Raw genomic sequence first — 12,086 nt, forward strand, 5'->3', positions numbered from 1 at the left:
TTTTATCCTCAGTCATGTGACAAGGCTCGTTAAAGGGCCGACATTGACTGTTAGGATTGCTACTTCCAATAGGTGGCACTAGAGTTCTCGTCCTCTTCCTTTCTGAAGAGACAATTTGAATAAAAGAGCCAGAGATAGTCATAGTTACCCAGAGTTCAAAAACAATCCAGTGTACCCCTTGACGCGCGTTTCGATGGATATCTTCCTCAGAAGGGGTTCACATTTTGTTTTAAAAATTGTGTAATTTAATAAAATCATGCTGTTTTGTAAAATTTTGTTTGGAGGACCTTTGTCTTTTTACATCCGGCTTGCCTCACGGTCCTCCGTGTTTTGGTGATTAAGGGCTATTTTTTGTGGTCTCTCTGTACTGAAAGGGTTAATGTAGCAAGAGTCAGTAATGGGGAATCTCCAGCACCTACCTCCACCTGCAGAGCCGCACACCACATATATGGCTGTTCTGTGCGCACAGGACCTGGGATGAGGTCACAGGAGGGGAGGAGTCAGGGGTCACATGATCAGGGGCCTCAGTGTATGCAGGACTCTGCTGTGCTGGTTGTCATGGTGCTGGATGAGGGGAAGTTTATATGTGGGGGGGTCAGGAGTAGTGATGAGGGAGCACTAACATGCTTGAGTGGTCGGTACTGAAATTGAGCAGGACGGACGCTCAGTCTCGATTCAAGTAACGAATATAATAGAAGTCAATGGGAATCTCAAGCATTTTTCTGGCGGACCCTAACAAGAGGGCTGGAAATGGATGGAAACAGTGCTTACATGGAATGGGAACAGCATTGGGAATATATCTGGATGCATCTCTGACTCCCAGGTCACTGTTGGGAACAATGTTGTCAGAGTATTACACAACTTTTACAGACTGACAATAAAACATACTAAAATGTTAGGAAACATTCTTTCCTGTATATTGACTTTCATACATGTCAAAATTAAAAGTAGAAAAAAAAACAATGCCTCCTCCACCCCTTAGGCTATGTTCACATGTAGCATTTTTGCACTTTCCCATGAATCGTGTGCATGAGATTTATGATTTTTTTCCTATTTGTAAGGAGTGGGACTCCTAAACTTGTAAAGAATATGCACTAAGTGCAAGGGCTGAAAAACAGTTATCCCTGGGGAAAATACATATACTATATATATGTAAGAGAATTGCAGACATATTCCTCATACACATCCTGGAAAAATTATGAAGGATGGCATCATACACACCCTGGAAAAAGTAAGAGACAGGGCCGCCTGATGACCCTCTAAAATTTGGAACAAGACCGGATGATGGCCCTTTAAAAATTTGAAGCAAGGACCGAATGATGACCCTCTAAAAATTTGCAACAAGGGCCACATGATGACCCTCTAAAAATAAAACTGCACTTGTTGAATGGATGAAAGGCCCAAATGCACCTCTTGTGTCGGATGCCTGAAGATCCTTGTGCCAGTTGTAGCCTGAGTAGTGACCCTCCAAAAATTTGGAGAAAAGGCAGCATGATGACCTTTAAAACTTTGAAACGAGGAAAGCATAACATTTTGGAGCGAGGACCACATGATCACTCTGGCAAAGTTGGCAGGATCAAGCCTTGCCATCGGAAGATACGAGTGATCTAAGGAAGGTACAGTCTACCTTAAAGATGACAACTGTTGTGTAGTCTGAAACAATTGGTGGGTATCTGTGGGTCAGACATCGTGCCCTCATTTGAGCCCACCAACCCTCTTTATTAGGGAGCAGTGGCTGCGGCCTGTGAGCTTCAGATTTGGCTCAAGTCCATGGACCATCACAATAAAACTTCACTAATCAAATGGATGAAAGGCCCAAATGTTTCTCTTGTGTTGGATGCGTGAAGCTCCATGGTGTGCCAGTTGTATCCTAAGTGGACTCAAATCCAGGAATCCTTGTTGTTGGCCACAGATGGCCGAAGGTTTGGTTTGCCCCTTACCCTTGTTTATTATTTTTCTGTTTGATTTAGGGACTTTGAGCCTCGAGAGTGTTCTACTCCCTTCACCATGGATTTTGCCCAACCAGCCATGGACTTTGCCCAATCCTTTTATAGACTTTGTCCCTCATGTACTGTGTCCTTGACAGAGGACTATTGTTGAGGACACTATTTGCCCTCCTGACGAGAGACTGTGAGGCCGTTTTCACACGTCAGTGGCTCCGGTACGTGTGGTGACAGTTTCCTCACATACCAGACACTGACACGTAGACACATTAAAATAAATGTGTCTCTGCACATGTCAGTGTGTTTTCACGGACCGTGTGTCCGTTTGCAAAACACGGAGACATGTCCGTGTTCGTGGGAGCGCACGGATCACACGGACCCATTAAAGTCAATGGGTTTGTGTAAACACGTACCGCACACGGATGCTGTCCGTGTGCCAACTGAGGACCACACAGACCATGCAGGAGACATCGCTAGAGTTAAGCGCTGTCCCCCCTGCGTGTGGTGCTGAAGCCGGCATTCATTCCTTCTCCCCAGCAGCGTTTGCTGGAGAGAAGGAATGACAAATCAAGGTTTTGGGGGTTTTTTTGTGTTTAAAATAAAGTTCGTGGTCACCTCCCGCCTCCCACCCCCTGTGCACCCGCCCGCTTGCATTAAAATACTCACCCAGCTCCCGCGATGCTTCCTCTCAGCGCCGACAGCTTGTCCTGTGTGAGCGGTCACGTGGTGCCGCTCATTACAGTGATGAATATGCGGCTCCACCTCCCATAGGAGAAGTAAAAAAAACACAGTATATTCTCACCTTACACTTTATCCCTGTAAACCTTTGTCTCCTGGAAAGAGAAAAAATAATAAACCACCATATCCCTCACCTATCTGCAGTAATTCATAGTTACGTAGTTACATAGTTATTAAGGCTGAAGGAAGACTTTAAGTCCATCTAGTTCAACCCATAGCCTAACCTAACATGCCCTAACATGTTGATCCAGAGGAAGGCAAAAAAAAAAAACCATGTGGCAAAGAGTAAGCTCCACATTGGGGAAAAAAATTCCTTTCCGACTCCACATACGGCAATCAGACTAGTTCCCTGGATCAACGCCCTATCAAGGAATCTAGTGTATATACCCTGTAACATTATACTTTTCCAGAAAGGCATCCAGTCCCCTCTTAAATTTAAGTAATGAATCACTCATTACAACATCATACGGCAGAGAGTTCCATAGTCTCACTGCTCTTACAGTAAAGAATCTGCGTCTGTTATTTTGCTTAAACCTTCTTCATAAAGTTCCACGACGATTCAGATCACTTGTAGAGCAGTCACACCAGCTGATAATGACACAGTGACAGGAGCATGTAATCACTCCTACAGTGTGTGCGCTGAGAAAGTTTGCTAGAGTTCATCAGCTGATAAGCCCTGTTGAGTGACCTCACTTACGGCACCACTGTGTTGGGGCTGCGCGAGGCAGCTCATCAAAGAGACGGTCGTATGGGTAAGTGGGTCTTATCATGATCGCCATCATGTATATGTAGTGGATGTTGGTACTCCCTGTTTCATGTGTGCCTTTCCTTCAGTCACTGACTTCAACTTTTTTGTCATACTTTCATATTACCTATAATTGATGTTACATCAGTGTACTGTATACGCGCGCACACTATATATAGTGGGTACCGCATTGGCTGCATCTTTCATGGATACTATGTCTGCACAAAGCACTTTATTGATTTATATGATTGCAACCATGATCTTATGGTGAAAGAGATGCCCATTGCTTCCCACTCCAATACATTTTGAATGTGCTGTTCTATACACCTGAGCCTTTTCTGTTTTTATTTTTACTTTTTATGATTTTTTATTATATGTATTCATGCCTCATTTGAATAAACTTTCTTCGATATGTTTATACAATTGTGGACATTGACTCCATGGTTTTTGTAGGGAGAATGTATATTGGGAGTGTCCTAATGGACTGTTTCTGGCCATTTATATAGGTGTATGGCCAGTTTGATATTATATGCATGAAGTCTGCCTGAAACCCGGCGAACCCAAACATCCATGGGTTCGCTCATCACTAAATATAAACCTATTGTCAGATTTTCAGCATGTATACAAGATGAAAAGAATACAGAAACAACTTATTTTTCAGGCATAAGTTGTAAACAAATTGTGTTAGGCCGGGTTCACATTAGCGTATGTATGCGCAGCGTATACCTGTGTACCGATCTGCATGAGTCTTGCGTACATACAGTATATTTAACATTGTGTATGCAGAGACATGAATTAGCATCTGTTCGCCTGCGGATGTGTACGCATGCGTCGTTTTGCGGTGTGCAGAGAACGCAACATGTTGCATTTTTTGAGGCGTCAATTTAGTGCAGACATATGCATGCGGATGAGTGCATCAAAACAACTCATTACTGTCTATGGGAACGCATTGATACATAGGGACATGCGTACGCATGCGTTCGATACGCATGCGTATTTCACACTAATCATGTCCAGGAAATGATGGCACCACCTGCAAAATCCCTGATGTATGAAAGAAATGGGGGTCTGGAGACAGGTAGTCCATTACTCTCAAGACTCTGGATGCAAGTACAAGACTCTGGACATAATTATAGAAGCTTTGAAAATGTATCTCACTGCATTCTGTACTCTGTACTTATGTTTTGTTTTCTCTTCCATCTAGACTGTTTTTTTCCTGTCCTGGACTCCTTGTCTGGCTTGCTCCTTCCTTTTCCGTGATTACCTGTTGTGGATTGCTCCTGTGTCCCTGTGTAAGTATGAGTGTATGTACTATGTTGCTCTGCCCAGTCTCACACTCTGCCCAGTTTCATACCCTTTGTCACTTTGTGTCTTAATTTTTCCTTTTTTTCTTGTAGACTGTGCTGTCTCCGTTTTGTGCTGCTTTTCTGGTGCGGTGCTGCTGTCCCCGTGTTGAGCTGCTTTTCCGCTGCGGTGCTGCTGTCCTCGTGTTGAGCTGCTGTTCCGGTGCTGTGCTGCCTGCTGTGCTGCCTGCTGTGCTGTTGGACTGCTGCCTGTAATGTAAGTATTGGCCTTCAAATTTTTTTTGCTTAAACTACATTGTGTTTGTCTCTTTTAAACAAGTTCAATTTTTCTGTAGTGTTTCACTTGAATGCTGCCTGCTCTTCAAGCATGTCCTCCAGTGAAGACCTGACTGCTTCCCAGGGTGGATATGACACTCATTATGTAATCACATTGGATATTCTGATTGGTATTTATTGACTGACAATACTACACATGTGGTAAATCATGTATTTTCTTTACAGGAACCTTCAAGTGCAGAAGAGCAGGAGCAGTCATGTGGAAATGAATCTTCCCAGGGTCATCGGGTTCAAATTTGTGAGGAGGAAAGACGGGGTTTAAGTATTCTTGTCATTATCAGATTGTAATTTGATTTTTTTTTTCAGGTTTTGTATCTTTAAAACTGTATGACTTATTATGTTTTTTCTTATTTTATTTTATCTATAGGTTCGACAATGTGAGGAAGGTCAACATGTTATTGACAATGACCTACTCATTCCACTGGTTCAAGAGCATGTAGCGTTGTGGGACCCCCGTGACCGTAATCATTCCGACTCAGTATTTATTCGACGACTCTGGGAAGAAGTCGCCAGATCGCTGTTGGATGTTTGGGACCATGCAAGGCCACAAGTCAGAAAGGATTTTTGTAAGTATTGCTATGTGGTCTCTGTTTTGCTGTAAATGTAGTTGTATTTTTTTAGGATCGCTTCAATAAGGATATCAGATAGGAGATGTGGGTTAAAAGTGGTGCTGCTCCAAAGCTTTTGAAGTATAAATATAATCGTATGCTGGCTTTTCTGAGGCCTGCACTTGTTCAGCGAATTTTTTAGTAATGTTTTTCTTTTATTTTCCTCACAGAACCTGGAGCAGCACTATAGAACCTGGATCTTCCTCTGTAGGAGTGGCCCCTCATCGACCAGCCAACGAACAGTCTCAACAGTCCCAATCAGCCAGCCGTAATGTAGCAACCGGGCAGGCTTCACAGGCTGGGGAACAGGCAGCCAGTCCATCAGGTTTTCCCCTCTCTCAGCCCTCTGCCAAAAATGCTACTGCCACTTCGACCCTCACCTCCCAATGTGTCTATGTCTAATATTTCACTACCTTCCCTTGGTTGTCCCCCTTCCAATTTGTCTATCCCTTCCCACAGTTCAACTCCCATTGTGTCGTCTACTCCCAATGTGTCCAGTCCCATCCAGGAGCCAAATCTTCAATTAATTGCCCCTTCCCCTGTAAACTCTTCATCATCAAATGTAGCTCAATCATCCCAGCTCAACACCCCATGGTCCACAATATATCACCATCATACAGACCCTGAACATAAAACCCATTGTTTGTTTGTTGTTAAATAAAAATTTTATTTTATTTGCACAATCCCTGTTTTTTTGTCTCTTTATGCAAAAACACACACATGTGGGTATTGTATTGTTGAGTCAAGTTGTAACGGGTGTTTAACTGGAAGTGTTTTATTAGTAGTAAAGTCAGCAAACATATGTAGCATGTCAGCAAACATATAACATTTACTTAAAGTGCATTAAACCATATCGTCTTCCCATCCAAGACGTCCAATATCCGAAACAAAGTAAGCAGCAAACTTGTCCCTCATGCGGGCAACTTCCACTGTAGTCCTCAGAGGGTGATCACTGTAATCCTGCAAAGTGGTATCAACAGGTTTGTCAAGTTCTAATTGTAGTCGCTCTTTTGCCAGGATGTAATTGTGCATAACAACACACGCTTTGACCACATCATCAATTGTCTCAGTTTTTAGATTGGTGTTCCCCAAACACGTCATTTTGATGCCAGCAAACCAAAGGCACTCCACAGTTCTTCGTGCCCTTGTCAGTCGGTAGTTGAAAACCCTTTTGGTGTGATTAAAGTACCGACTCGAGTAGGGTTTTATGAGGTTGGCACACATTTGAAATGCCTCATCCCCAACCACAACAAACGGCATTGGCGGTCCTTCAGTGTTCGGAAGAGGTTGTGGCAGCGGAAAATTAAATTTATTACCATACAAAGGTTGTCCCATGTCAGAGTTTTTGAAAGTCTGTGAGTCATTTCCTTGTCCATATGAGCCAACGTCAACGGCGACAAATCGACACTCAGCATCTGCAATCACCATGAGAACAATCAAAGTATTTTTGCAATTGAAAGACTTGGATCCACTTCCAGCAGGTTTCAGAATCTGAATATGTTTGCCGTCCACAGCCCCCACACAGTTAGGAAAAGTACAAATTTCATTGGATTTCGCAGCATTTTTTAGCCAGAGTTCAGTTGTGGGTTGGGGGAGGAATTCTGCATGCAGAACGTCACATAAAGCATGGCAGGTTTCTCCAACAATCCCAGAAAGGGTGGACACTCCAGTCCAGAATTGGAAATGTAGAGATCTCAGGGTCACCAACAGACATTCCTCAGCAGGAATTGCTCTACATAGTTGCATGTCCTGCCTGATGATGGATCCTCACACACGTTGCAGTAATTCATCGAAGCTCTGTTCAGACATCCTCGCTTAGTCAAAAAACTTCTCTGGGTTTGCACGCAGCTCGGTGTACAATGAGTGGTAGGCTCCACGGCTCTCTCGGACTTCAACGATGGGGTGTTGCCAGTAGCGATGACAACGTCTTCTCAGTCTTGCTCTTCTTCTTTCTTCTCAAGCCACAGCAAAGGCAAAAGCCAATTTCAATTCCAAATTAAAATAGAATCCTTCCATGCCAAAATCCATCTTGCAGCTGTATACAGCAGCAAAAGGTGAGGATTTCATCTGTGTAGGGTCTAAATATACAGAATCCTCATGAGACGCGCCGATTGGGTGTGGCTTTTGTCAAGGAAATTCTCCTGGAACAGCATTTGCCACATAACAAAATTCTTTGAAACTTCGAACGCATGCACTGAAAAAACGCAAACGCATGCAAAAACGCATACTAACGCATGCACACACAGTGTTTTTTTGCGTCATGCGTAAGCTGATGTGGATAAAAAATGCTACGTAAAAATGCGTTTGCATACGTTTGTGCATGCAGATGTTACGAAGCGCACAGAGATGCTAATGTGAACTTAGCAATAGAGCTTATTGGTGTCACCAAGTCATGTATCATGTGCATATTCTCAACTCTGGCACGACATGAGGTATGATTATGGAAACATTAATTATAAATGACTTTATCCTTTCCTTAGAAACAAAAATGTAAGAATGAAGAAATTTCTAATTGTTCAATGTTTGTACCATCAAATGCAAAATCTGGGTATTGTAATTGATAATATATCAATTGTGTATAACTAACTGGAATTTGTAGAACAGATATAGGAACCATGGTTTGTTTTCTTCCCGATACTGGAATCAATGATGTTCCTACACAAATGTTCTATTCTCATCTTAACCACTTATTTACCCACAAAGCTGTGTGATTTAACGCAAATTCTGCAGGCAAATTCCTCATCAATCTTAAATGTGTAATTCCATGTTGCAAGGCTTGTGCAATTACTTTAGATCGGTGGAATATTAAATCTGAATTTCTAGACATGTCTTAGCCACTTGAGATTCCTGTTCACTCTCTATCAAAGCTAAAGTAGCATCTTGTAGATGTTATACAGAAGATCCCAATATAGCAGCGGTACCGAAAAACATTTTTTCAAGGAGTTGATTCAAACTTTTATGAATCTTTACTTCTTTACCTCCAATATACCCAATTTTTTCCCAATCTGGTTTAAATGGGTTGTCCACTACTTTCAATAAACCCCCCAATGTATCCCCCCGGGGCCCCTAATGAATTTTGTAAATACATTCTGTTGAAGTTTTAGCCTGTGAGCGGCGCTATGCCGGCGGCTGAGTCTGGGTCACGTGACCCCCAGGCTGCAGCCGCCGCTAATTTCCGCCGACGTCACGTCAATTTCCAGACTCTGGAAATTGACATGACGTCATCAGTAGGAGTGACCCAGCCTCCAAAGACAACGGTCACTCGTCAACGGGGCGGTGCGGTGGGATTGTGCTGGGATGTGCGGGCGCTGGGCGGTGCAGTGGGGCTGCACTGGCATGTGCGGGTGCCGGGCGGTGCAGTGGGGCTGCGCTGGCATGTGCGGGCGCCGGGCGGTACTGGGGTCTGCGGGTGTGTGCGGTGGGTCCGCTGGCCGTGCTGGGGTCTGCTTCGGGCGGGGGGGGGCATTGGTGTGTGTCTATATGCAGGCATCATCCGATGGGACTACAAGTCCCATCGGGCTATGCCTGCTACAGTGACAGTGAGTAACACATTAGCCAATGATGGGACAGTAGTAGTCCCATCATCCGGCTAATGTGTTGAATGTAAAAAAGAACACATACACATATACAGACATACATACATACATGCAACATACACCATGCAGCATGCGACATACACCAGGCACCATACAACATGCGAAATACAACATGCTACATGTGACATGTGACATACAACATGCGGCTTGCAACGTGCAACATGCCAGTCCTAATATTGAAAGGTGTACTGTTTTCTCTAATGCTGATGAGGATAAGACATACAATATTCTCTACCCAATAACATGTACTACAACAGCGGTCATTTATTGTGCCAGCTGTCCATGTAACCTCAAATATATAGGTTTAACTTCAAGGGAATTTAGACGGAGAGTGAGGGAGCATGTATTGGATATCAAGGCAGCACAGACCACTACTGATATTGAATCTCTTAAGACTCTGCCAAAGCATTTTAAGTTGTTTCATCAATGCAATGGCTCCTTATTAAGGGTTAAAGGTATTGACCATGTTGTTCTCAGTATCAGAGGTGGTGATTAGTGTTGAGCATTCCGATACCGCAAGTATCGGGTATCGGCCGATACTTGCGGGTATCGGAATTCCGATACCGAGATCCGATACTTTTGTGGTATCGGGTATCGGTATCGAAACAACATTAATGTGTAAAAGAAAGAATTAAAATAAAAAATATTGCTATACTCACCTCTCCGACGCAGCCTGGACCTCACCGAGGGAACCGGCAGCGTTGTTTGCTTAAAATGTGCGCTTTTCCTTCCTTCCGTGACGTCACGGCTTCTGATTGGTCGCGTGCCGCCCATGTGGCCGCGACGCGACCAATCACAGCAAGCCGTGACGTAATTTTCAGGTCCTTCTAGGCATTCAGTATTTTAAAATTACGTCCCGGCTTTGTGATTGGTCGCGTCGCGGTCACATGGGCGACGCGACCAATCACAAGCCGTGGCGTCACGGGAGGCAGGAGACGCGTGCATTTTAAAATGCGCGCGTGTCCAGCCTCCCGTGACGTCACGGCTTGTGATTGGTCGCGTCGCCCATGTGACCGCGACGCGACCAATCACAAAGCCGGGACGTAATTTTAAAATACTGAATGCCTAGAAGGACCTGAAAATTACGTCACGGCTTGCTGTGATTGGTCGCGTCGCGGCCACATGGGCGGCACGCGACCAATCAGAAGCCGTGACGTCACGGAAGGAAGGAAAAGCGCGCATTTTAAGCAAACAACGCTGCCGGTTCCCTCGGTGAGGTGAGTATAGCAATATTTTTTATTTTAATTCTTTATTTTACACATTAATATGGTTCCCAGGGCCTGAAGGAGAGTTTCCTCTCCTTCAGACCCTGGGAACCATCAGGGATACCGTCCGATACTTGAGTCCCATTGACTTGTATTGGTATCGGGTATCGGTATCGGATTAGATCCGATACTTTGCCGGTATCGGCCGATACTTTCCGATACCGATACTTTCAAGTATCGGACAGTATCGCTCAACACTAGTGGTGATATAAAGAAACGTTTGGCCCAAGTTGAAGCGAAATGGATTTTTAGATTAAATACATTGGCACCTAACGGTCTGAATGAGCAAATGTCTTTTAGTGCTTTTTTATGAGATTTTACTAATTTCTTTTCTTTTTTTTTTTCTTTTTTAGATTCTGCTTTTTAGCTCTATCCCGCCATGATATTGGATGGAATCCCTTATGTTTTTTTTTATTTTTATACTTCTATTTAAATAAATATATATACAAATTTGTACTATTGTCTTTGTCACTTTGCACTCGGTCGCACGTGTGTTTCACTGCACTTGTAGCACTTTTTATTTATTATATTCTTTATATGTATTTATATTCAGCATTTATTGTTGTTAAATATGCTTATTCTGCACATTTATTTAAATCAGGACTTAACCAGGTGCGTTATTCTTAAAAGAATAATGTCGTCATATTCACATAAAAAGTATAGTGGTTTATTGATTGTCCATAGAAAAATCACGTTGCAGCAAAAACATAAAACAGATGAAAATAGTTACGAACAGATTGTCCATGTGTAGAGATGAGCATTAGTTACCCATCTTTCCCAAGTTCTGAATGGAAGCCATCTGTCTGTGTGTCTGGAGTTTGAAGGTCATCATGGCTGCAGCTACCAGCTGTTGCTTCCTCTTCAGACATCCATGGAGAATGATGTGAAGATGGGAGGTGACAGTCCCACGTGACAAAAGGTCCCCACCACCCTCCTAAGAGACGCTTATATATCTTTTCTACGGATCACGTGTTCCCTGTATATGGAGTGGACTTATGCTCTGAGCTCCTATATACATAAATAGCTTTTGTAATGTCAGCAAGAAGCAATGTGCTCTATACTGCATCGAGACCAAGAATAAGTCAATTAATTAATATTTAACAATTGTACTTGGTAGTTATTATATTCATTACTTTTATTACATTTAGTCTGTCCTTGGTCCCCAAAATTAGCACTATTTTCAGAGTCTCTTCCTTTTGGATGCTTACCAGCGGTATGTACTTTCCGCTTGTGCGCATGACCAAAACGGGTTGATCCTTGTATTTTTTATTATGTATTTTCACACGCTGTTTTGCCATAGATATATCTAACCGGTTCTAATATATTTGTTTTTGATGAATTTTGTGAAATAATCTGCTTTTCAGTGTACAGACCTGGGTTGTCGGGGTGGTGACGCGGACCTCGGTACGTCACTTCCGGTTTGGCGGTGGCGACCCGGGGCTTGCGTTCCACCTTGAGACGCAGGATAATCGCGCGATAGCTTGATGTGATCTCATGGTGGTATGCAGCCTCCGTCGATGTGGCGGAGGTCTATGACCTACATTCACCTCG

The 12,086-nt window shown here is 43.4% G+C and overlaps 2 protein-coding genes across 3 annotated transcripts in view; one reads left to right on the forward strand and one right to left on the reverse strand.

The window, feature by feature from the left end:
* LOC143767341 (uncharacterized) overlaps positions 1–12,086 on the forward strand; it is an 855,449-nt gene that overhangs the window by 105,960 nt on the left and 737,403 nt on the right. The window lies entirely within an intron of this gene.
* Positions 1–12,086, reverse strand: part of LOC143767367 (uncharacterized) — a 69,452-nt gene that overhangs the window by 17,403 nt on the left and 39,963 nt on the right. The window contains exon 1 of one of the 2 annotated variants that reach the window (XM_077255651.1): positions 420–479. The exons of the other annotated variant lie outside the window; for it this stretch is intronic. Coding sequence (XP_077111766.1) covers positions 420–446 — 27 coding nt within the window. The 5' untranslated portion in view covers positions 447–479. Of the gene's footprint in view, positions 1–419; positions 480–12,086 lie in introns of those variants that run through there. 2 annotated transcript variants of the gene reach the window in all.

This window comes from Ranitomeya variabilis, chromosome 4, assembly GCF_051348905.1.
Source record: "Ranitomeya variabilis isolate aRanVar5 chromosome 4, aRanVar5.hap1, whole genome shotgun sequence".
Taxonomy (NCBI): domain Eukaryota; kingdom Metazoa; phylum Chordata; class Amphibia; order Anura; family Dendrobatidae; genus Ranitomeya; species Ranitomeya variabilis.